Source organism: Notolepis coatsorum (assembly GCF_963971535.1).
Source record: "Notolepis coatsorum genome assembly, chromosome: 5".
Taxonomy (NCBI): domain Eukaryota; kingdom Metazoa; phylum Chordata; class Actinopteri; order Aulopiformes; family Paralepididae; genus Notolepis; species Notolepis coatsorum.
The window spans coordinates 129,144,360-129,169,568 of NC_140169.1; the positions used below are offsets into that span (position 1 = coordinate 129,144,360).

General features: G+C 43.8%; 2 protein-coding genes across 2 annotated transcripts in view; one reads left to right on the forward strand and one right to left on the reverse strand.

The window, feature by feature from the left end:
- Nucleotides 1-25,209, reverse strand: part of LOC311228345 (serine/threonine-protein kinase D3-like) — a 72,368-nt gene that overhangs the window by 38,049 nt on the left and 9,110 nt on the right. The gene's annotated exons all lie outside the window — the stretch shown is intronic.
- LOC311229227 (gamma-aminobutyric acid receptor-associated protein-like) lies at nucleotides 19,589-20,011 on the forward strand (the record flags this gene model as incomplete). The annotated part of the gene is made up of 1 exon (XM_084315298.1): nucleotides 19,589-20,011. One exon carries the CDS (start codon nucleotides 19,589-19,591, stop codon nucleotides 20,009-20,011), a length of 423 nt encoding a protein of 140 aa, XP_084171424.1.

Consider the following 25,209-nt stretch of genomic DNA (forward strand, 5'->3'; position numbering starts at 1 on the left):
GCAGCGTCATCATGCAGCGGGCTGCTCTCATTCAAATGTCCACAGGAAGAAGACCAGTGACGTGTTCAGCAGCGTCAGCGTGCAGCGGGGCTGCTCTCATTCACATGTCCACAGAAAGAAGAGTGTCCAGGGCTGGGAGGTAGACGGAATATACAAGTTAAAGGTGTGGATTTGTACACGGTATATAAATATAGTAAAAAAATATATATTATAATAATAATATATATATACTGTAAATAATGAAATAGCCCCTGGCTCATTTAAAGGCAAGATAAAGACATAAGAACATTTGATATAAAGTGTAGTAAATACATACAGCATCTGGAGGTTAGTGAGTGACCTAAAGTGTGTGAGTTCAATCTACCTTTGGCAATTTTTTTCAAATACAAACTCTATGAGGTCAAACATGTAGTTTCCTATGCGACGAACAAGCGCTTTTATTCACTGCTAATCTTTCACATGGCATTAATCATATCCGTGTAATTATCGCTGTAAGAGATCCCCCCCCCTCCCCCCCATCATCTACACATCTGTAAAACATACATCCACCAACACCAGAGCGATAGCGGCTTAGTTCGCTAATGCATATTGTATATTTGCGTTTTGAACGATGTGGGTTAACATCCCAGTTTACATAACGCTGTCCCATCTCCCACTTCACACGAGAGAGAGAGCGAGAGAGCGAGAGCGAGAGAGCGAAGAAAAAGAGAGAAGAGAGAAAGAGAGCGAGGACAGGAGAGAGAGAGAGAAGAACGTGAAGAGAGAGAGAAGAGAGAGAAGAAAGAGAGAGGGGGAGAGAGAGTGAGTGTGTGTGAGAGAGAGAGAGAGAGAGAGAGAGAGAGAGAGAGAGAGAGAGAGAGAGAGAGAGAGAGAGAGAGAGAGAGAGAGAGAGCAGGCATTTATCATATTATTAGATAGTATCTGAGTAGTGGCATTAGAATAATGGATAATGCCAACTATTAAGTCCGCCTGCACATGCTTTTCAATGTAATTCTCTCTCTGGCTTATGTTGTGTAACACAAGAACGTCTTCTTTGTTTAGCTACCTTTGTTTGCGGGGCACCTAGGAGTGAGGGGACCCCTGGCCGCGGTGCCAGGCGTGTAGTGGACACAGAGAGGGTTCAAAGGAGGGTAGGATTGCCGTTTGACAGCATTTTATCAGTTATTTTACTAACTTGGAACCGGTAACGGAAACGGAACTGGTATCGGAACCCAACCCTAAAAAGAGGGCTTGAGTGCCGGACCCTTCTGCGGGCCGGATGAAAATGCCAGGCGGGCCGGATTTGGCCCACGGGCCTTGAGTTTGACACATGTGCAATAGACTTATATTAAGCCCTGCCCTATTTTCTTTATCCTCCAATCACAACTGTTGCTTCCCAGGATTCATCATCCACACACTCCGCACCTATAACACCTATAAAACACTAGCCCACTTGTTAACGCAAAAACAAATAGCGTGGCAAAATACATTTCCATTCAAAAGCGGATTAGTAATCCTCTTGCCTCTGTATCCCAGCCGCGTCTATATTTTAAGCAAGTGGCTTGTCCTTCCGCGTTCCTGCTTTGCGCTCTGATTGGCCACGCACGTTTCTGGTCATGTGACATGTGCGCCAATCGTGGGACGGCAAGTTCTGCGCCTATTTCCGGGTCTAACAGCCTGCAAACTACCTAACGCCTAGTTTATCACTGGTTAAGCTTAGGCGACTCTTTCGCAGTTGGTTAAGGTTAGAATTTGGAATCAGGGCAGGCGTTCTATTGCCCTGCTCTAAGACAAACTCTAACCTTAACCAACTTCGAAAGAGCACCTAAGCTTAACCGTCCAAAAACTTGCCGTCCCACGATTGGCGCACATGTCACATGACCAGAAACGTGCGTGGCCAATCGGAGCGCAAAACTGGAACGCGGAAGGACAAGCCACTTGCTTAAAGTATAGAAGCATCCCAGCCACACAGCCCTCTGACAAAAGGAGCGACCCTCCTCTTCTTCAGGCTCTGCTCATACCCCTGTCTGCTCCAACTGTTGCTGATATCCTTGCCTCGGTGGTGTCAATCATGTGATCTCGTCAGCCATGTAATTTAAGCTACTTTTATGCTTGTGTGCCTTTCATTCTTCGAGGTAACCAGGCACGCAGGGGTTCATACTTCACTGTGGGGTTTTGCCAGCATATATTATGTACAGCACGCGACCAATCAGTAGGGTGGGGTACCGAACTCGGTACCGAATTATATCGGTACTACAGAGTACCGATTCACACTAGATCAATCGGTATCAGATTTCAGTACCTTTGTACATGTTTAGTATAAGAGTGTAATATGCTAGACAAGAGGGAGCCTTTTCCACATATATACTGTATTACTGTCCTGTCTCTTGGGTCTTGGAAAGACCAGATGAGGTCAGAGGAGTTTGATAATATTTACTGAGGATGGCCAGATAATGTTGATATTTAAACATTTAAAAATAAAAACATAAGACATGATAATGCAATTTATTTTGTGTGGTGTGTTACAACAATAAATAACCAAATGTCATAAATAAATGACAATGTTGAAGTTGAGAAGTTTGGACTTATTTTTTTACAACTGAAATAAAAAAGATAGTTAAGGGCGGTCAGGTGGCGTAGCGGAGATTGCGCTCGTCACCAACGCAGGAGATGCTGGGTTCGAGCCCAGCTCTCGCCGTTGCCACCAGTTTGGCTGGCCGTTCACACTAATACAATTGGCAGTATTAGGGGGTGGGTAAGCTGGCGGGTGGGAATCTGCTAAGCGGGGCAGGACTTGGTGGAGATAGCGTGCCCTCCCACGCGTTACACTTCACCAATGAGAGTCCTCGCTACCAAGTGAAAAGACATCACTGGCTGTCGGCGCACGTCTCGGAGGAAGCGTGCGATCGACTCGGGACGCCCTTGTACCGACTCATAGGAGAACATGCATACAGCAGCCAGGTAGGGGAGGGGGGGGGGGGGGGGGAATTGGCAGAACAACTAATTGGGACGGGGAGAAAATCAGAGAAATAAAAAAAATATATAAATAAAATAATGAGTTAAGTACAGTAAAAAGGTACCGTTGCGTACCGATATCGAATTGCAGCAACTGGTACTGGTACCGGTTCAAATGTGAGTGGTACCCAACCCTACCAAGCAGACGTATTCATTTATTTCCACTGAGCATTGACTCATTTCCGGGTGGTATCGCGGTGTGGACAACATCTCTCTGATCCTCAGCAGTTCTGGCACACAGTTCTAACCTTGACACCCAAAGGATGCCAAAAATACAAGGGCCTTGTTTACAACATGACACTCGATGAAAAGGTCATCAAAAAGGAGCTCCTGTGACGATTATGTTGTTAACGCAGCCTGAGCGTGTATCCGTGGAATAAAGCTGCTGGGTCCTCAGAGACTAATGATTTGGGTATGTTCTAGCACTAATCCATGACCCCTTCATGACCCCCGCCTGCATTCTTTTCACGGCTCCTCCTCTGCCCCCTTCGCCATCTCCTGGGAGCAGATTGTGAGCGTGCGTGTGTACGGCTGCAGAACATTAGCTGTCCAAATGTCCATTTTCTTTTTTTATATCACTCCAAAGGGTACTTAATAACTGGGGCATTCCAAGGCTGACTGGAAAATAACAGCCATCAGCAACTCTTTTCCAACTCCCCAGCTCAGATTCTGAGGAAGAGGAGAAGATGACCTCATGCAGTTATGACTATTTTGAAAAACAAACGTGTGTGTGTGTGTGTGTGTGTGTGTGTGTGTGTGTGTGTGTGTGTGTGTGTGTGCGTGTGCGTGTGCGTGTGCGTGTGTGTGTGTGGCACCACACCCCTCCTATCACTGTTAGGTCTGGTCCCAGGGGGTCTGACAACAGGAGGTCACCTCAGTACAGTTTGCCAGGCTGCTCAACATCAGGCTTTGCACACGTGTGTGCATGTACAAAAAAAAAAAAAAAACACACACACACACCGCACACAGTGCAGCATGAGAGGGGGTATACGGCCCGGTCCCATCCGCAGAAACCCTACACCCTCACCTCCTACGGATACTCGCTCTCATCCCCCTCTTCCGTAGAGCACAGGAAGAGAAACACCCATTCATCAGCAGCGGGGACCAGCGGTGTTTTTAAACCTAACAACAGGAGACTGATTGTGGTGTGAAACACCAGGGGGTTCCTTCCTGTAATGTTTTAACCAACGCAGGAACTACTTTATTTTGGTCTACTGTACACCGCCCCCACATATTGCACAGCGTATTGATTGTGTAAAATGTAGTGACGAGTTCAACTTCATGACTAAAGCATCTGTTGTCTCCCTCTCTGGTTGTTAATTAGTGTAGTTGTGTGCTAATAAGGTAACAAACACAACACTTCCCATAAAAACAAAACAAGGGAGCCCAGCTATTTTATCCTGTAGATCGCCACAATCTTAGCTATCTGATGAAAGTGTTATACGATATTACATATGATATGATATTATACCATATGATGATATAAGTTTTTTAATTACTACACATGAAACGGTCATTTTACCCCCATGTTAGGAAGATTAATAAACAAGGACCAAGTCGCACACTCATCTCTAGTTGATGGCGTTAATTTAACCTCTTAACACATAGTTACAGGAAAGTAACTAACCAACCTACCAACTAACTAACTATCTAACCAATCAACCAACTAACCAATCAACTTACCAACCAACAAACTAACCAACCAACCAACATACCTACCTACCTACCTACCAACCAACCAACCAACCAACCAGCCAACTAACCAACCAGACAACTAACCAACAATCAGCAAACCAACCAATCAATCGCGACCCCACTGTCACCTACCCGCGACCCCAATTTGGGTTGCGACCCGTAGTTTGAGAACCACTGATGTAGACACTGCTGTATCTAGTCATGACATCACTACCCCAGTGGATGGTGTAGACACTGCTGTATCTAGTCATGACATCACTATCCCAGTACTGTATCTGATCATGACATAATTCCAAGGTAGGTGCAAGCTGTTTCTATGGTTGAGCTGCACAGTTCGGTGGGTGACATGGCAGTGAGCTGTTTTATAGGCCATTAGTCATGTTTACTATATCTGTAAACACATAAACAGCTATAATTTCACCGGAGCACAGCAGGAATGGAAAGGTTTGGCAGGGCTGAACTGATATACAGCTCCTATACCGTTTATCTGGGTTTAATCTGTTAAACCCATGCTCAGCTTCACTTCCCCATAATGGACCTATCTCAAACCCGCCCTCTTTTCTTGACCCTCCAATCACAACTGTTGCTTTCCTTGGACAAGGATCAAGAAAAGAGGGCGGGATTTGAGATAGGTACATTTTCCCCTTAGGCAGATTCAAAGGTTGAGAAAACAGCATTTTTATCAGTACATGAAAAGCTATAAGTCCCATATTATCCACATTTCCCTGTTGCATAGAATGGGATATTCAATACCATCCAAAACCTTGGAATCTCTCCTGATTTAAAATGATGTGCTGTATATGTGAGTATAGCCAGGCTACCAGTAATTAAATGGTTAACATCAGTCAGTAACTCCTACAAAATGTATGTATGTAATTTATCAGACTTTGTCTCGAACAAAATGTAGGTCAACTATAAATGGGTTCCACAGTTCAGGATGCAAAATCAGACCTCACAGGACTCAAATATCCTTGTTAGATTTGAGCCCATTACACCGTATAGAATAAACATTACAACAGGTGACCCGTTTCCTGTTTCCTCTTTGTCGCTGGCTGGATAACATCACCATGACACAATGCACTCTACACAGTACATTTCGCAGAGTAAATTTGACTCAAACTGAGTACATTTTACTCAAACTGAGTAATCAGTTTGAGTAAAATGTACTCAGTTTGAATGAAATGTACTCAGTTTGAGTAAAATTTACTCTGCGAAATGTACTGTGCAGAGTGCATTGTGTCATTTGCATTGTGTCAATTTGACTCAAACTGAGTACATTTTAATCAAACTGAGTAAAATTGTATTCAGTTTGAGTAAAATGTACTCAGTTTGAATAAAGATTACTCTGCTAAATGTACTGTGTACTTCCTGATCCTAATCAAAGGCCACAGCAGGTATGAGAAAGTGAGGGGGTGGGCGAGGGTACATCATCTCCATTTACAAAATCATCACCGCACTCCAATATTTTATCACTGGGGGCACTGGGCACTTAAACAAATAGGTTGAATCAACCACAGGCGAGTGATGAATGAATAAAAGTCGGCTCGTTCTTAATGGGGATTACATAATCCTGCCATCGCTGCCATGGAATAATCCAGACGCAGAAACCCATATTCCCAGAGGGCGCGTCGGTTTTCCTAGCAGCTCTGTGGACTGAGGGGTTACAGCAGCACACAAAGCCTCAAGGGCACGGCCTCAAGAAAAGAGAAACTCTACTGTGTGTGTGTGTGTGTGTGTGTGTGTGCGTGTGCGTGTGCGTGTGTGTGTGTGTGTGGATTAGGGGTGAAACGGTTCACATAAATCACGGTTTGGTTAATTTGGGGGTCACGTTTTTTTGTGTGTGTCTCGTGTCTGTTCCAAGTTTGGAAATGACCTGTTGCTGAAGTGACTATGAGGAAATATTAGCGTTGTGGCTCAATGTTATGTAACTGAAATTGCTTTTGCTTTTCCCGGATCTCTCCTTGTGCTGGTAATGGACCAGGGCGACGCCATGCGAACTGGCCCATAACATTAACCCGCACTACATACAGTTAACCGTCTGTAGTGTGGTAGTGAAAGGGTTAACCTTCTGTAGTGTGGTTGTGAAAGGGTTAACCCTTTGTCGAGTGGCAGTGAAAGGTTTAACATTCTGTATTGTCGCAGCGAAAGGGTTAACCCTTTGGTAGTGGGGTAGTGAAAGGGTTAAATGTATTGATGCTTGCATACACCTTGCGTCGCGCAATTCTCACACTCAGTCACTGTTTAATCGTCTCTATCGTAGAAAGAAACTAAACTGTAATGTGTACAAACACAAGCATATTATGTGATATAGCTTGTCTTGTCCATTTTGGCCTAATAGCCATTTTCAAGACAAACTGACTGACACAGCTGCACTCACCACCTCGCCTGGACAAAATAAAAGGTCCAACTCGGTTTTCAATTTAAATGCAGCGGGCATGACTTACTAATGTTAACTGAACTTATTATTCCTTATTCTTAGTGTTGTATGACAGTAAATGGAAATAGTCAAAGGCCAGTTACAAAAGCACTCCATACACACCCCAGGAGTGATGAATTAGGCTGCTAGGCTACTAGGCTATTAGGCTTAGTAAAGGCTTAGTCTCTAGGTGCCCCGAACCGTGGTGGTGACTTGCTTTTAAGGCCTGATTTCAACTACCAGTCAAAAACACATTGGTCATATTTCAGATGTACAGTATATGTGTTCAGAGGTATTGCCTCACTCTTATTCCGGTTAATATTATACCCTGAAAATCTTCCAATGGTATTGATTAATTTGAGAACTGCTGGTAAGGAAGATACTGGTCTACTAAGGGTGAGTAATATGCCATCCGCATTCCGCATACATGTTCAATATATAGTTATTGGTGTAGGTTTATGGCATGTATATCCATTCTAGCACGGAACGCACAGATAAAGTAAGGGACTGGCAGGGCATCCTCTCCTTACTCCACGTTGAAGAGGAAAATACTAATAATTAGGCCCTTAGTCCTGACACATGACTAAATGTGGGGCACAATAAAAGGCCATAACCCAACTAATAAACCTTGGACCAAAGACAAAACTTTTAAAAGTATAAAACAGATAATGCCATTCGATTCTATCGAACGCCTTTTCTGCATCAAGTGATCGCTAAGGGAGTCTTGCCCCAGTAAAACATGAATGAGCCTCCCCATGTTGTCGAAGCGAGACAGCCTGGGAGGAAACCCACTTGATCTACAGTATATGGACTATGCATGGAACTCTCCCTTCACAATTCAAAAGGCTTAAGGACTGGTAAGCACCAGCCCCATTTGTGTCTGGTCTTTTCCTGATTTGATGGGATATGATGGCTTTGCACATGGAGGGTGGCAGAGATTCACATTCCACAATCTCTTCATACAGCAATAGAAGAATAGCGAATACTGTATCTGCATCAAATCCATCCTTACCTGGAATATTCCCAGAAGCCATTTTCTTAATTGCAGTTTCAATATCGGACTGTGTTAAGGGTGTATCCAACAACTGTTTCTGTATTTCATCCATCTCTTTAACTAGCTTTGCTCTCTGTTATTTTTTTTTAATCAATTTTTTCTCCTCCTTTTTCTTTTTATTTGATCCACTTTTTCTCCTCATTTTCTATTTTTCTCCCATCACAATTTCGCCTCGCCAATCTCCCTTAAATTCTCCCCTCCCCTGTCTCGAACGTTGCCAGACCATGCCTCCCACTGGTCGGCTGCAATCTGGACGAAGCCTTGCATCACGTGTCCCCTCCGGTACACGAGGAGGCAGCCGTCGCATCTTTTCACCTGTACAGCGCGATCTCTGTGGCGAGGAGTAACGTGTGGGAGGCTCACGCTGCCCCCGTTGCTTCCTGATTCTGCTGTACAGGCGCACCAACCAACCTGTAGGAGTCGCTGTCCACAACGTCCGATCCCCACCCACCAGCTTTCCCACCCCTAACACTGCCAATTGTGTTAGTATGAACGACCAGCCAAGCTGGTAGCAACGCCGAGAGCTGGGCTCGAACCAGCTCACACTGCCCCCGCCATTTTTCCTGACTTTGCTGTGCAGGCGCCCCAACCGACCTGTAGGAGTCGCTGTTCACAACGACCAGACTACCACCCTTCGACTTCCCACCCGCTAACTCTGCCAATTGAGTTAGTATGATGGCCGGCCCAAGCCGGAGGCAACGCCGACAGCCGGATTCGAACCCGGTGTCTCTTGCGTTGCTGACGAGCGCAATGTCCGCTGCGCCACCCAGCCCTTTGCTCTCTGTTCTGTATAGTTTTGTATAATACTGTTTAAATTAATTACTAATTGTCTCTACATCACATTGACGTCTTACATTTTCATCTCTGATTGCTGGAATAAACTCTGTTTTCTATTTGCTTTAGTCTATTAGCTAGAATCTTGCCTGCCTTGTCACCTGCCTCAATATTAAACGTGTTCTGAATAAAGCATAATAAAGCAGCATCCTCTGCAAGTCCACTCTGGTGGCAAGAATAGATTTCCTAAAATCTAAGTCGAATGGGTCAAACATAATAATTATGCTGTTCCTCCAATCTCCTTTATCTGTCACTTAATTGTAGCTTTTTCTCTGCTCGCTTGCATTTCTCAGCTGTAGAGTATCTGATCTGGTTGTAAAATCACTCCTGATCTTTGAAAGGTGTCAAATAAAATGTAGTGCCTATTTGAGGGTTTCTTCCATGTGTGTTTCGTTATCCTGATGCTGGGCAATGGCGATATGGCAGTGCGGTTTGGTAACAGACATGTTCATCTTTCTTCTTGCCGTTTATCGAGCACGGTTAATGTTGGAAATCGTGGTTAATGTTGAAAGTCGCGGTTAATGTTGAAAGTCGCTGCTTTCCCTGACGCATGAGAGGGTTCAGTAGTGATTTACAGAGAGTTTTGAGTCTATTCAGTTCCTTTGGGCTTAATTCTGTAAGGTTTGTGTGGTCTGGTGTGCCATCTTCGTCGATCACCTCAACCAAGCTCATCATTAACCGCTATTCTATCCTATAGTCATTTTATATAACCTTTGATGCAACTTGAACTTACCTATAGCTGCGAAGCTAAGCACCGCGGAATATAGGCTATAGCTTGGTAAGCCTAAAAAATATAAAAAATATATATATTGATACAAAACAGCATATTTTTTGCTTGTCTGCAATTTATATCATATATTTTCTCCCTCCCATATATTATGAGGCATAAAACCAATCCATACGGGGTAGATTTGTTTTGGAAAAGGACTGACCACAGTTAAAAATAACTGCCTGCTAAGCAACTACTCGGAGAGGATGTTGGATAACTTTCAGGAGCGTTGAACTAGGGAGTGGCACATGGAAGAAATGTGGCTGCAGTTTAAATGACAGGAGGGAAAAGCTCGGTCATTCCTCTCAACTGCATGTCTAATAAAGCAGCGTGATCAAGTTGCTCTCACAAGGGAGAACACAAGTTGCATAATTTCTTCGCAGGTGAATGTAGCTAGTGTCACGTTACTTGAATAATTATAGCCTATTAAACTTGGTGCCGCCTTCTTCATGCGAGCGACTGTCAAATCCCAGCATTCCTGGATGGCACGTAAAAATGTCATAATCCTTTGATTCATTTCGCGGTCATTTATGGACAGGATCAGACGCAGCTCAAACAATTCAGGGGTGAAATCAAGATTGTCACCTATAGGCCTATTGATGTAAAACTTTGCCTGCCTGAAATTGTGATGAGGGGATTTCTTTCTCCCAAAGATGACGAGGCATAAAATCAACATACGGGTAATTTCCCTTAGCACGCCACTGTCCCAGTTTGCGCACTGGACTCTTGGGGATGCATGAGTGTGTTGTTGTGTTCAGCGGGCACCACACGCACCCAGTTGTGTTGCGTATGTTTTAACAAATATAAAAGTATTTTCTATTAAAAGAAATTCAAAATATTTTCTAAAAAAGATTCTTACTATATTTTTTTATTATATTTCTTGGGAAACGGGAAATAGTTTGGGTGGATTCCCAGGAACCCGTTAACCCCAGTGTACAATGTATTCTCTCAAACACAGCTGGCCGGATCTGAATTAACAGCACACAGAAATGTTATATGATTATACTATGATTAAATCTTCCAAATGTATAAAACTCCTGACAGTTAAATGGGAGCATCTGATATCTGTTATGAGGACATTTCTCTCTCCTGGATGTCTTTCTTCCCCCCCAGGGGTGTTGCTCACTAGAAAACTAGCCCATCAGGTACCGGTCACAAGTTTGCAGTGACTGATCCAGTCACTGAGAGATATAGACAGAAGAGACTGAAGAGAGCAATAGACAGACAGAGAGAGAGGGAGAGATGGACAAAGATTCAGATAAACAGGTCAGACAGAGACCAAAAGAGACAGACAGACAGACAGACAGACAGACAGACAGACAGACAGACAGACAGACAGACAGACAGACAGACAGACAGACAGACAGACAAGACAGACAGACAGACAGACAGACAGACAGACAGGCTGACACAGAGACAGAACTGATAGGTTCAAGGTAAAAAAAAACTCCCCCACCCGCCATGGCCCTGTCATGCCCGCCCCGCCATGCCCGCCCCCACCACAGTCATCACTGAGGCGGAAGTGTGCAGAGAGTTCCTGCGCATCAACATCAGAATAGCAGCCGGTCCAGATGGAATTCCAGGCCAAGTGCTCCGGGCATGCGCAGCAGAGCTAGCACTAGCAGGCGTGTTCACCATCATCCCGGTGCTTAAGAAGAACAAGGTCACTTGTTGTCCTCATAGTGAGCAAGAGCCTTGAGAGGAGTGTGAAGAAGTCCTCAAGGAGATACCACCCACCCTAGACCCCCACCAATTTGCCTGCCGGCAAACCAGATCCAGACGACGCAATAAATATTGCCCTCCACAGCGCCCTCATGCACCTGGACAAACCCAACACCTATGTGTGGAAGCTGTTCATAGACTTCATCTCAGCTTTCAACACCATAGTCCCCTCCATACTGGACACCAAACTCCAAACTCAGAGACCTGGGCCTCAACCCCGAACTGTGCAGCTGGATCCTGGACTTCCTGTTGGATCAGCGACAGGTGGTGAGGATGCGCTCCAACCTCGCTGACCCCTTGATCCTCAACACAGGAGCCCCCCCAGCCGGGCTGCATCCTGAGCCCCCTCCTCTACTCGCTGTACACACACAGCTCCAACTTGGTGATCAAGTTTGCGAACAACACAGCGGTGATAGGACTGATCACCAATGGCGACGGGTCAGCCTACAGGAGTGAGGTTGAGAACCTGGCAAAGTGGTGCCGGGGTAGCAACCTCCCTCTCAACATTGACAAGAGCTGATCATCGACTACAGGCAGGGAGGAGCAGAACATGACCCCACTCACATCAACAGTGGAGAGGGTTGACAGCTTCAAGTCCCTCTGAGGTCACATCACCAAGAAGGATGCACCACCGCATGGTTTGGAAACGCCAACCGGAACAACCACCAGAGATCACTGGAGAGAGCAGTGTGAAAAGATCTGCAGATGCAAGCTACCCACCATAGACAGTATATTCACCAATCGGTGCGTCAGCAAGGCACACAGGATCCTGAAAGACTCCAGCCACCCAAACCACAAAATAATGGTTTGAGCTCATGTCATCTGGCAAACGGTACCGCAGGCTCAGGTCCACATCCAAGAGAACACAGAACAGCTACTTCCACCGTGCAGACTACCGACGGAGACTCTAAATTATCACATGAGTATACACACAAAGTGACTTATACACTACACAAGCACACTTATTACACACACACACTGCTGCTACTTACACTGTAGAATAATTTATTTTTATATTTTATCTGCAGTTTTTTACTGTGTAAAAAACATATACCTTGTATTGAATAGATTGTATAGATTGTTGTGTATTGTTGTTTACAAATCTATTAACTCATTCAACGCCAGTCACAAGTATAGTCGGGTTAACTCGCCAACCGTTCAGCGTCAATCACGAGTATAGTAGTTTTTTTTAATTTTTATTAGCTATATCCATTCATTTTCATCCATCCAGCCTGATGTTATCATTGGGAATGGGTCTGAGCTCGCAAAAGGGCAAATACCGCCGCCTACGCCTTCCAGCTGGTATTGCACTCCATTAGAAATGGTGTAGTTTCTTTTCTGGGACGATCCGAGCCGTGCGGGCAGGGTTTAAATACTCAGGCGAGGTAGGCCTGTACAACGATGGCATGGAACAGTAACCCTGCCCGCCCCGTTCATGTGTAACGCTCGGTAATGTGGGACGGACCTCCACGAGCAGTATTTGGAATGGCGATCAGATCATTGGATTATTTCTTTTGCATTACATCAGATACCAGGTAAGGACTCTATATATAAAATCTTGCGTTGATCTGATATTTCTTTCTACCCTGATCGAAGCTGTCTCTGTGTGTGTGTGTGTGTGTGTGTGTGTGTGTGTGTGTGTGTGTGTGTGTGTGTGTGTGTGTGTGTGTGTGTGTGTATGTGTGCCGTTGAGTGGGAGGAGGTGGCGGGTGAGCCCTCGCGCTACGAGGGCCATTTCATTCTTGCATGAGGAAGGATAATAATGATAATCTAGCGTTGATTTCAGGAAGATTCGATAATCAGGCGAAAAATGACAACATGTTTAGTGTATTCCACTAAAGGGCTATTATCGCGTCTTTTCCTGGGATTACTAAGAATCACCAAAACTATTCATATTCAAAACGGTATAAAACGGAAATGTACAGATGAAAAAACAATCCGTTGTGTACATGTTGACTGGAAGCAACTCACTGACAATCGACGGGTGTATTAGACCCATAGCTATAATATAAGATATATTTTAAGCACTCGCAAATCTCGCAGTCCCCCCATTGATTAAAGCACTGGCGTACTAGCGCCCTCTGGCGCATTAAGCTGGGGCGCAGAATGAGTTAATGTTAAGCAGCCGGGAAAAACAAGCATCTCAAAACAAGACAGAGACAAACAGACACGACAGAGAGAGACAGACAGACAGACAGACAGAGAAAAGAAAGAGAGACAGACAGACAGAGACAGAGAAAAGAAAGAGAGACAGACAGACAGACAGACAGACAGAACAGACAGAACAGACAGACAGACAGACCGACAGAGAAAAGAAAGAGAGACAGACAGAACAGACAGACAGACAGACAGACAGACAGACAGACAGACAGACAGACAGACAGACAGACAGACAGACAGACAGACAGACAGACAGACAGACAGACAGACAGACAGACAGACAGAGGTAGATGTATGTTGTTGTGAATCACAGAGAATGTCAGGGAGGTGCTAATGTTGTGAAGGGTCTGTTTCCTGGTTGGTAGGTAGGTGGGCTGCTGGACAGCTGTGGCAGCTGACTCTCTCTCCACCTGGATAATGTCATTCACTGCTCTACCTGATCCATGGCCTTTGTTACCATGGTAACCACCAGCACCCTAAGTGATATCCAACAAGGACCTTTGGGAGAGATGAAAGGAGCTATGGTAGGAGGAGGCTGGTGTGGCCATTCCTCACTCATGGCGGAGAGGTGCTGTTTTACTTTTAACTAGGGATGCTCGATACCGATATACCGATATTGTCCAACTCTTAATTTCCAATACCGATATCAACCGATACCGATATATGCAGGGTCCCCCCCCCCCCCCCCCCCCTCCCCAAAATTTTTATAATTTCAGGTCATTAACATTACCGGTACATATCTCTTGTTGTGGAATTAACACAACATTATGCATACTTTTGACAATATATAAAATAAGAATTTGTTCTTACTTGCTTGCCTGGGTAAATAAAGGTTATAAAAATGTTAAAAAAAAAATGTAAACAGATACCGATATTTTCCGATATCACATTTTAATGCCGATATCGGCCGATAATATCGGTAGGCCGATAATATCGGACATCCCTACTTTTAACTCTTCTTAAAAGATGATGTACAGGTAAGTGTGGCTTTTGTTCAAATAAGTGTTAAGTAGCTCTACATTTCAACAGCCATCACTGATATAGAGGGTTTGGTCAGTAACATGGGTCTCCTAGTCTCACAACTCTGCAGTAATCAAAAAATAAATGTTCTTGTATCCCATTCCCACTTTATCCAATCAGGAGAAAGAACTCCACAGAGTGGGGCGTGCAGGAAAGAAATGGCGGCTTGCTCATAAACGCTCTCTTTTTCCACCTAAACGGTTCTGACAGTATGTTTCTGAGATATAGGATATGCAATTGCCGGATCTTAATTCATATTTGATCTGCCTAGTTTGACAGGAAACCAAAATGCCGATATTGCTCACAGCACCTGGAGATGCCTTTTTTTTCCTAAACTGGAGGGCGATGACGACATAATGGTATTTTTCAAGTTTGTGGTAATATTCATTGGTGGTTTCACGTGACAACACTGCACTGTTGGAGATATGGAAGCATACTAATGTTAATTGAGCCACTCCTGTGGGCTATATGTCATCCAAGAGGGAAGGCAACATAGCCAAACATCTGTCATGACATGCAACTGCACTTCCAGATAATCATGATCAGCTCAGGGGAGAGCAAGCATATACTTCCCACACAGAGTGGAGCTTAAACTATTAAATCATAAGAAACTTCCTGGCAATTTCAGCAGATTTTTCCACCTCCTATTAGGCCCGATGTCTTCCCCTGTGCAACATCAGAGGCCCTTGTGAGGAGGTACTGGAGAAGCATTTTCATGACTAAGCATATTCAAGATTCAAGATTACATTGTCCCTTGGGAAGTCTGCTCTTGGACATAAAAGGCTGCCACATAAAAAAAGCACAATTATAGTGCAGTAACAGACAGATGCTTGTGCCGTTTAAGAGATTCACTGATAGCGTTTTTATACCTTTTCGGGTCTGTTTTCCTGTATTTAATTGGAATGCTGTAGTGTCTAATGAGAGCAGTCCTTATTCTGAATGCAGGACATGGGATGGGTCTGCGATAACGTTCCTAATTCCTAGCCCGTTCCGCGACAGCCATGTCAAAGATTATTTGGAAGGAGGGATGCTCCCTCGCCCCCATCACTTTCATTGCTGTCTGGACCATGTATGTTTATTGGTGATTTTAAAGTGCCAATCCTGAAGATCTCCATTTAAATCAATGTCTGTTAAAAAGAACACGCCAACATTTTGGGAAATTAGCTTATCGTCTTCTCCAGAGAGAGATACAAGTAGATAGATACCAGTTTCCTCTCTGTGCGTTCAGTAGAAAGCTATCTGGCTGCACGTTAGCCTAGCTTAGCACAATGTCTTTGTCAAGTTAGTCATATTTGTCATTTTTTTCTAAATTGGTCAAATTTGTCAACAAAGGCAACAGGCAAGCATGAGGAGCCATTGCTGCAGCCAAAACCTCCTTGCCATCCCACGCACCAGGCTGTCAACCATGGGGCACCGTGCTTTTTTCACACTGGGGTCACGCCTGTGGAATCAGCTGCCAGGATCCATCAGGGCCTCAGACTCCCTTGCTGGCTTCAAAACCAGCCTTAACCCTTTCACTACCACACTACAGAAGGTTAACCCATTCACTACCACACTATCAGAAGCCTTCGTAACAAAATCTCTCTACTTCGTGCATGGGTTGAACTATATAAACCAAATATTATAACCTTGTCTGAAACCTTGCTCTCTAATATAATATCTAATAATGAAATTAAACTCACAAATTATGTCTTATATAGAGCTGACAGGGGAACAAAGGGAGGCGGTCATCCACTCTGGCTTCCGAACTAATTACACCTGTTGTTGAGCCGTCTCACTTTGAGAGTATCTTTGTAAAGGTAACTCTGCATGAAAACAAGTATATTACTATAGGAAATATTTACAGACCTCCTTCTTCACCTGCTGAATCCTTTAATTGTATAGCCTCTACCATAAACTCTATAAGTAATAAAAATGAACTTATTATTCTGGGAGACTTTAATAAAAATTGGACTGATAAATTATCTAACAAACAAAAAAGCATATTTGGTCATTTGAATTTAAGCCAGCTAATTAATGAGCCCACTCGTGTCACACCAACATCTCAATATCTAATTGACTGGATACTGGTCTCTCATAGAATTTTAAAATCAGAAGTAATGTCTGATTGTTTCAGTGACCACTCACTTGTGTACTGTATTTGGAAAATTAAACATCCTAAATCACGGGCGCCCTCGTGGCGCATACCATAGTGCCTCGGGCACCTACGCGGCCGACCCGGGTTCGATCCCAGCTCCCGTTGTTATTTGTCGCATGTCCTCCCCACCTCTCCTCCCGTTCGCCCCCTCTCCTCTGTCGGTCCTGCGCGGCCAATAAAAGCTGTAAAAATGCTAAAAAAAATTATTAAAAAAAACATCCTAAATCACCACCCAAACTGATTAAAACCAGGCAATATAAAAAGATAAACATTGGCCAATTTATCAATGACGTGATTTCTATCAACTGCATAGGTACCAACTAATACCAAATGTCCACTGTGCTTGGGACTTCTTTCTCTCTGAGTTTACTAAAACTATTGACAAGCATGCTCCTTATAAAAATATAAAAGTCAAAGGAAGGCATCTTCCCTGGATTACTTCTGAAATTATAGGTATTTTCAGGCAGAGAGACAAAGCTTGGGCACCATCCTCTTAAGTACAAGGATCCTGCTGACTGGGAAAAGTACAGGCAGTTGAGAAACGTGTCCAAAACCATGACCAGAAATGCAGAAGCCAATTATTATAGAGAGTCTCTTACTCGTGATTTTAAAAATCCCAAAAACTTTTGGAAGAAAATAAAAGATTTAACTGGTTCGGATAAAAATATATCCTCTAACCAAATAAGAGTCAACAATATTATTTGACACAATCCTAATTTAGTCGCGGATGCATTCAATCAACACTTTTCTTCTGTCTCTTCTCCCACAATGCATGATCCTTATATTGCTCTTAACAATATTCAGCCCTGTAACAGCTCCTTCTCTTTTAAGAAAATAACACCTGTTGAGGTCCATGCTGCAATTAATGATCGTAGGTAGTGGTCCCGGGTTAACAAATTTCTAATTATAGCATCACACATTATCATGTATCCCAGGGGTCTTCAATTAAGTTTGGCCGAGGGCCAAATTTCTTCCAAGCCATTGTATGGGGGGTCGGCAACAAAAACAATGGCTAATTTACTATATTGATAGTGAAAACATTTTAACTCTGTGACAGACCACCTTATAACTAAGACATACATTTGTGGCAGAGGCAGATAATGGACAAAATAAACGAGCTGCATAGGTGGCCTAATAAACTGTAAACGACATACACATTTGCACTGAACATTATACCTTTGTCTGTTTGCCATTTTATTATAAAACCAGAGACAAGCGCCTCTCTCTTATCGGCCTATCTTACATTACGCACAACCAATGTGTCTATCTGACGGCCCTTTCTGTGGAGCGCACTGGACTATTGAGAAACAATAGGAATGTTCCATTGGTTCTCCCAGTCCATGTGACCATTTCTAGCATTTCCATTGGCTATAGTGACAGACATAGATATATGATAAATGGATAGATACAGCGGATTAGATGCAGTCCAGAGAAAACAAACAATCTAGATATTTCAAGATTCTATGCTTTACATCCACGCATTCTGAGAGATGCACTACATTTTTAGATGACAATCGATTCCAATACAATAAAGCAAGTCTTTATCACAAACAAATCCAAAGATATTTAATGTTTTACAAAACATGTCTACTGTTGCGCCCGGCTTTAGAGGGTTAAAAGCGTAATAGTATTTTTTATTTAGTTAATAAATGTCTCATTGTAATTCCTTATATACCTAATGTAGCGCATCTTGAAGCAGATTCAGCTTTTTTTGCTCTGATTTGACTTCAGTTTAATTGCATTGTTACTGTTCACATGTGTGGTGCCATCAGTCATATATAAGTAAAGATAAAGTTTGAATGACTTACTGAACTGGTGTTTTAATTTCACACCACACTGCTTGTTTGCTATTTCAGCACCAGGCGCTGTCCACCGACTTTTTTCATGTTGAGCAAGCACTACATTGCACCTCGCTGCCTACCTGTTATTCACTCTCAACATGGATAAAACATTATCCATGCATTCAACCTTGCATTCTTTAGGTGGTGGTAGTTTCTCTATTTGGACATTATAGCTAACATATAGCCTATCCTAGTTGGTCTGATATAAAAAAAATAATAATATATATATATATTTTTTTTTCATATATTCTGAAGGGCCAGATATTATTGCTGGCGGGCCAATTTCGGCCCGCGGGCCGCCTATTGCCAACCTCTGTTCTAGGACATTTGTGATGTCACAGTATGATGTCATAACCAAACATTCTAGAACATTTCGGAAATTCAAATAAGAAGAAGAAGAAGAGCAGCAGTGTGCATCTTGAAACAGGACTGAACAGGACTGAACAGATAGACTAAACAACATAGACTGAAGCCTGCATTTCTCAACCAAGGTGCCAAGCCTACCGTTTTGCTGTGGAAAGAGCCGGCAAGTTGATTTACGGCTTTCCAGTGTGGAGGAATTTTCATGTGTCGAGTCGGCGGTGATTTTGGAGACTGGGAAAATACAGTTTTCTTATCTTGTAGTAGTGACGTGAATATTTAGGAAAGTAGCTTCAGGACCACTTCTGTAAAGAAAGACTTCACTGTGGAAGAGAAATAAACCATTTGGATATCTTTGTTTTACACTGGAGCGGCTGTGGACATTATCTTTCTTTAACGAACGTACTACTCACACGAGTAAGCAACTTTAACCAGTAGAGTGGAACGTCGGCCCTCATATTATGCAGCCAGTAACGTTTGTTTTTGTCCTGCTGTGTTACTGAATCCAATTGCTCCTTGAGGAATCCCGGTCGTATAATACCTCTCTCAGAGTGACCGACTAGCTGGCTCTGTCATTTCTCTAACAATGAAGTTCCAGTACAAAGAGGAGCACCCCTTTGAGGAAAGATGGTCCGAAGGCGAGAAAATAAGGAAGAAGTATCCGGATAGCGTCCCTATAATTGTGGAGAAAGCCCCCAAAGCCACAATAGGAGATCTGGACAAGAAGAAATATCTTGTCCCCTCTGACCTGACAGTGGGCCAGTTTTACTTCCTCATTCGGAAAATGATCCACTTAAGAGCGGAGGACGCGCTCTTCTTCTTTGTAAACAACGTCATTCCACCCACCTCAGCCACCATGGGACTGTTGTATCAGGAGCACCACGAAGAGGACTTTTTCCTCTACATTGCCTACCGTGATGAGAGTGTGTACGGCAGGGGTGTCAAACTCATTTTCACAGAGGGCCACATCAGCATTATGGTTGCCCTCAAAGGGCCAAAGACCGTATAAATGTTAATGTAATGTAAAATAAATGTAGCTACTCATTTACATATTGTTAAACATGTTGTTTCTGTATTTATTACTTATTCAAGTTATACATATTGCATATGCATTTGCATAGATGTAAAAATATATGTTAGCTTATGTTATTTTAACAAATAATTTTAGTTTATCAGAACCCCATATTACTCCATCAATCAATGATCAAACCATTCAAGTAAATAACAAAGAAGAATATCATCAAATACAAGCTATGACATTAAGTTTGTTCAAAACCTTTTTGTCACAGTCAAGAGGGGCAGAACTAACAACTGAGCTGCAAAGAACACGTGGGACAGATGTAGCAGATGTTACAAAAACAAATGGCTGCACACAACCTTGCAGAGGCCATACATCCAACTAATGGAAGATAGTTTAATTAACTTTAATTAACAGATTGCAGAATGGGTACAGTACGCCTGTAGCTGTTCCGCAACCGTTGCTATTTCCGGGGTAGGCCTGATTGGCCCCGACAGGCACGTGACCCGCCGCAGCCACGCCCCGCGGCAGCCTCAGGACGCGGCAAGCGCGCTACTGCTGGAGTTCGCTTTGCCTTTCACATCGCTGCCGTCAGTCATAATAATCGCGCCGCAGTCGGCAGTCATGCAATCATTTATCATTTAACATTTGAAAGGCATACATTGTTGTATGAAATAAAATAGTATAGAGACATATGTACAGCGTCGCGCCGCAGTCGGCAGTCATGCAATCATTTATCATTTAACATTTGAAAGGCATACATTGTTGTATGAAATAAAATAGTATAGAGACATATGTACAGCGTCGCGCCGCAGTCGGCAGTCATGCAATCATTTATCATTTGAAAGGCATACATTGTTGTATGAAATAAAATAGCGGGGAGAATATGCTCACGCGAGCGGCATCGCTGAGCTCTGGTGACGGTCTTATTGGGGCTTATGCCGAGAACAGCAGTAACACAACATTGCAACTGTTGTGTTACTGCTTTCTGACCGATTTAGTCATTCATTTGTAGCTATAAAGACATATTCATAATCCAACATATGTGTAAAGAAACAACATATTCCAATTGGAAGGACTCCCAGCTCCTTCCTGCTCGCGTCTCACAGGGCTGAGCTGTGCACGGCTTTAGTCTCACTCGAGTGAGGAGGAGCGGAACTTCGGAAGACTGCTGGTTCTCCAACATACAGCGGTGTGCTCTTCAGAATGTACCGGGAGAAACGTTTACTGTACCCCGCAGACATAATAAGCATATAAGCAGTGCTTACTAACGTTATTAGTTACGTTATTTCTGACCGAATTAGTCATTCATTTGTCTAGCACAGTCTCTAACAGTGTAACAGTAAGAAGCATTTTGGATAAAAGTATTCTGTACTTATGTATGACAACAATGTATGCCTTTCAAATGTTAAATGATTAAATGATACACAGCTAAATCTACGCTCTCGCCTCTCATCCTGCTTTCGCCAACGGCAGCGATGTGAAAGGCGAAGCGAACTCCAGCAGTAGCGCGCTTGCTGCTGGGGCTGCCGCGGGGCGTGGCCGCGGCGGGTCACGTGCCTGTCGGGGCAAATCAGGCCTACCCCGGAAATAGCAACGGTTGCGGAACAGCTACAGGCCTACAGTACAGTACAGCTCAATACACACAATTGTTAAGGGGATGCAGACCAGAGAAAGACTTTTGTCTTGTTTACATCAGGGTCCCCCATTTTAATAAAGTCATTGAACCGTCTTATTTGTCATAATAGAACATTTGTGATGTCACAGTATGATGTCATAATCAAACATTCTAGAACACTGGTGATGTCACCATATGATGTCATAACCAAACATTCTAGAACATTTGTGTATCTACAGTATTTATGGCCCTTTTCCACTGCATGGTACCTACTCGACTCTACCCTACTCGCTTTAGGTACCTGGTACTTCGTTCCTTTTCCACTGCAGGTACTAAGTACTCAGTTTGTCTCCGTGTGGGGAGGCGGGCCGCTGGTGATCAGCATGAGAGCTCCAGCATAGCTATGTCCGTGAGCTTGGTAGCCCCTTTCGTGACTGTGATGCACTGAGTGAATCCACAGTCACTTGCTCCTCAATAGGAAACCAACCTAGATTTACCCTGAAGGACTGGTTCTGGCCGAACCGTTCGTTATACAAGTATCACAGAGACATCTCAAAGGTACTCACAGTTGCACGAGGGTTTCGGACAGAGATACGGGATGGTTTGAAAGCTCGGCGTTGCTAATAAACATTTTAAATATTTTTATAAACTGCTCAAAACGGCTTTATTTCCGGCGTTGGGTGCATGATGCGCATGCACTGTGATCACACCAGGCAGCCAACGCCGGAAATAATGCAGTGTTAAGCAGTTTATAAAAAATATTTAAAATGTTTAAGATACTAGGTTGAAAGGATCATATGCTAAGCCTGACTTCATAAAAAGGAATATCCGTCATCCTAAATGGGCTGATCGTACTGTATGAAGAGTGGTCACACACGTGAACGCTCCAGCAGCGGGCAGATAAGAGCATCGCTCTTTGAAGCTGGCCAACCAGGGCCATATGCGCCCACATTACCGTATGATAAGCAGCATCTCCCTCTCTCTAAGTGTACGATAAGGGCAGCAGAGCATCTGGTGCGTTGTGTATTAAACGCAATTATTTTAAATAATATTATTTCAAAAAGGACAAGAGTTCAGACAACAGGCTCTTTGTTATGACTCAGCATCCATAACAGTGGAGCGTTCTGCATTCTGACACACTATTCTGGCGAAACAAAGACCGCGCACAGTGTAGAATCTGTATTGGCAAAGCATTGGACACACAGGTCAAATCACGGCCAGGCTCAGGGGCAGAATGTGAACCATTTGAGCTAAGTAGGTAAAGCAAAACATTACCCAAAGGTCACGTGAGACGAGCAGAGTGATGTGCTGTCAATCGAAACCATAAAACCACTGGTATGTCAGTGCCAATATTTGTTATCCATAGTGATGACAGTGATGCAAGACTAATCCTGAAGCCTTTTTTCATATTTCCTCCATATTATTTTAAGGCAGTTTTTACCAAAAGTACATGCATGAAAATATGTGACAGAATTTGTATTTGAACATGAATTTTAAATGCATACTGAAGCTGTGAATTGATTGTTTACATTTTTTATCTTTGTCAACAATAACAACAGAGGCAAAATGACAAAATAAAAATATGATTGAGTAATTGAGTAAGTATTGTTTCGAAATCTAGATTTTGGTTTTGTGGGTATGGCCTATCAAATAATGGTTTCTAACCCAAGGTGGGCTTGCGGTTATGTAGATGTGAGTTCCTCTATTAACACATGCATTCCAAATGTCACAACAGTTAAATGGGTTAATCATTGCCAGCTACACAGAATATTGTATATCATTGACAGCCTTGCTTATTGCTCGTATTACAAATAAAGCAATGTGTCAAAATGTGATATTCCATTGGTTTTCTGAGCTTTTGGTGACAAATTGGGTTTCACATGAATAGATTCCACACTGATAATATCACAAAGGACAATAATTGGACACCAGCTAATCTTGATGCTCTTCCTTCCTTGTTCCCTGTTGGTCTTGTATTCATCAGTGTACTTCACGATAGAGGACTTCAGGAGTTTGAGTTGACACCAAAACACACGACACTAGGCTATCGCTTTGAATGTTTATTTAGGTTTGCGATGAGAACGAGAGAGTAGGTGAGGTGATGAGATTGGAACAATAACAATGCCAGGAAGATTGGCATGGATACACTGGGAGAGCGTGCCCTTAGCTGGCGCTGAGGTTGAGCACTGTGCTCCTTTGCCATCTGGGCGGAAGTCGAGCGCACTCAGTCTCCGAGGGGGAGAGAGAGTAACCCTCCTTTGCGGCCAGAAGTAGGGGTTGACCTATGCTGAAGTAATGTGTGTGTTCCTGGTGGCCAACGAACTGTGGAGCCAGGATTCACGATTTAGAGGACAAAGAGGAAGAGAGGTCAGCACTTCTTCTCCGGGAACCCGTTTCCAGAGGGAAAGCGAAAAACCCGGATTCTGATGGCGAATTTAGCATACTCTGGAAAATAATTCTTCCCTGACCTCTTTCCTCCTCTCTCCCTGCGGAGGACTTCCTGCCACCTTCTTTGAGAGAAAAAGGTAGAGAACATCCAAAGCTGCTTCTCCCAACCCCCACCCACTCCAAGGGCTGAAACAGGAGCCTCGTCTTTTACTTTGTCATCTTTCTCTCCCCTTACTGACCCATATGTTCTGACACTGGTGAAGTCCTCCCATTCCTAAATGCAACCATTAACTCATCCCTCAACTCTGGGGTGGTTCCCACCTCTCTAAAACAGGCCAGAGTCACACCGCTCGACCTTCCCAAATCAGTCAGGCTTCAAGACTGGTCACTTCACAGAGACGGCCCTCATAGCAATCACAGAGGCTCATCACTTAGCGAGAGCAAAAGGCTTCTCCTCTGTCCTGCTTGTCCTGGACATGTCACCAGCCTTCAATGGTAAATGGTAAATGGCTGATTTTTTATATAGCGCTTTTATCCAAAGCGCTTTACAATTTGTTACTCACATTTTACCCATTCACTCACACATTCACTCACACCGACGGCGGAGGCAACCATGCAAGGTGCCAACCCGCTCATCGGGAGCAATTAGGGGTTAAGTGTCTTGCTCAAGGACACATCGACACGCTGCCCGGGAGGAGCGGGAATCGAAGCGGGAACCTCCGGATTGCCAGGCGACTGCTCTACCCCCCGAGCCACTGTCGCCCCTTCAACACAGTCAACCATCAGATCCTCCTCGCATCCCTCGCAGGAATGAGAGTTGTGGGTTCTGAGCTGGCATGGCTATCATTGCCATCCTACCTCGATGACCACTCCTATCAAGTATCATGGAGAGGCACCCTATCGACCCCCTGCCCCCTACAGATGGGTGTACCCCAGGGCTCGGTCCTTGGACCTCTCCTCTTTTCTCTCTACACCAAATCTCTGGGTAACATTATCACTCCGGCCTGGCAGGGATGGTTTGATTGTGCACAGAGCATGGGAATCTGGAAATCAATTCTGGTTGGCAGCAGGTGTTGGAGTCCTAGGGGCAGGACTGTGCTAACCATGCATAAAGAGATTGCGTTATTAGTGTCTCGTGGTTCCAGCTCTTTCGCCCGAAAAATCATTGTTCTAACTTCGAACA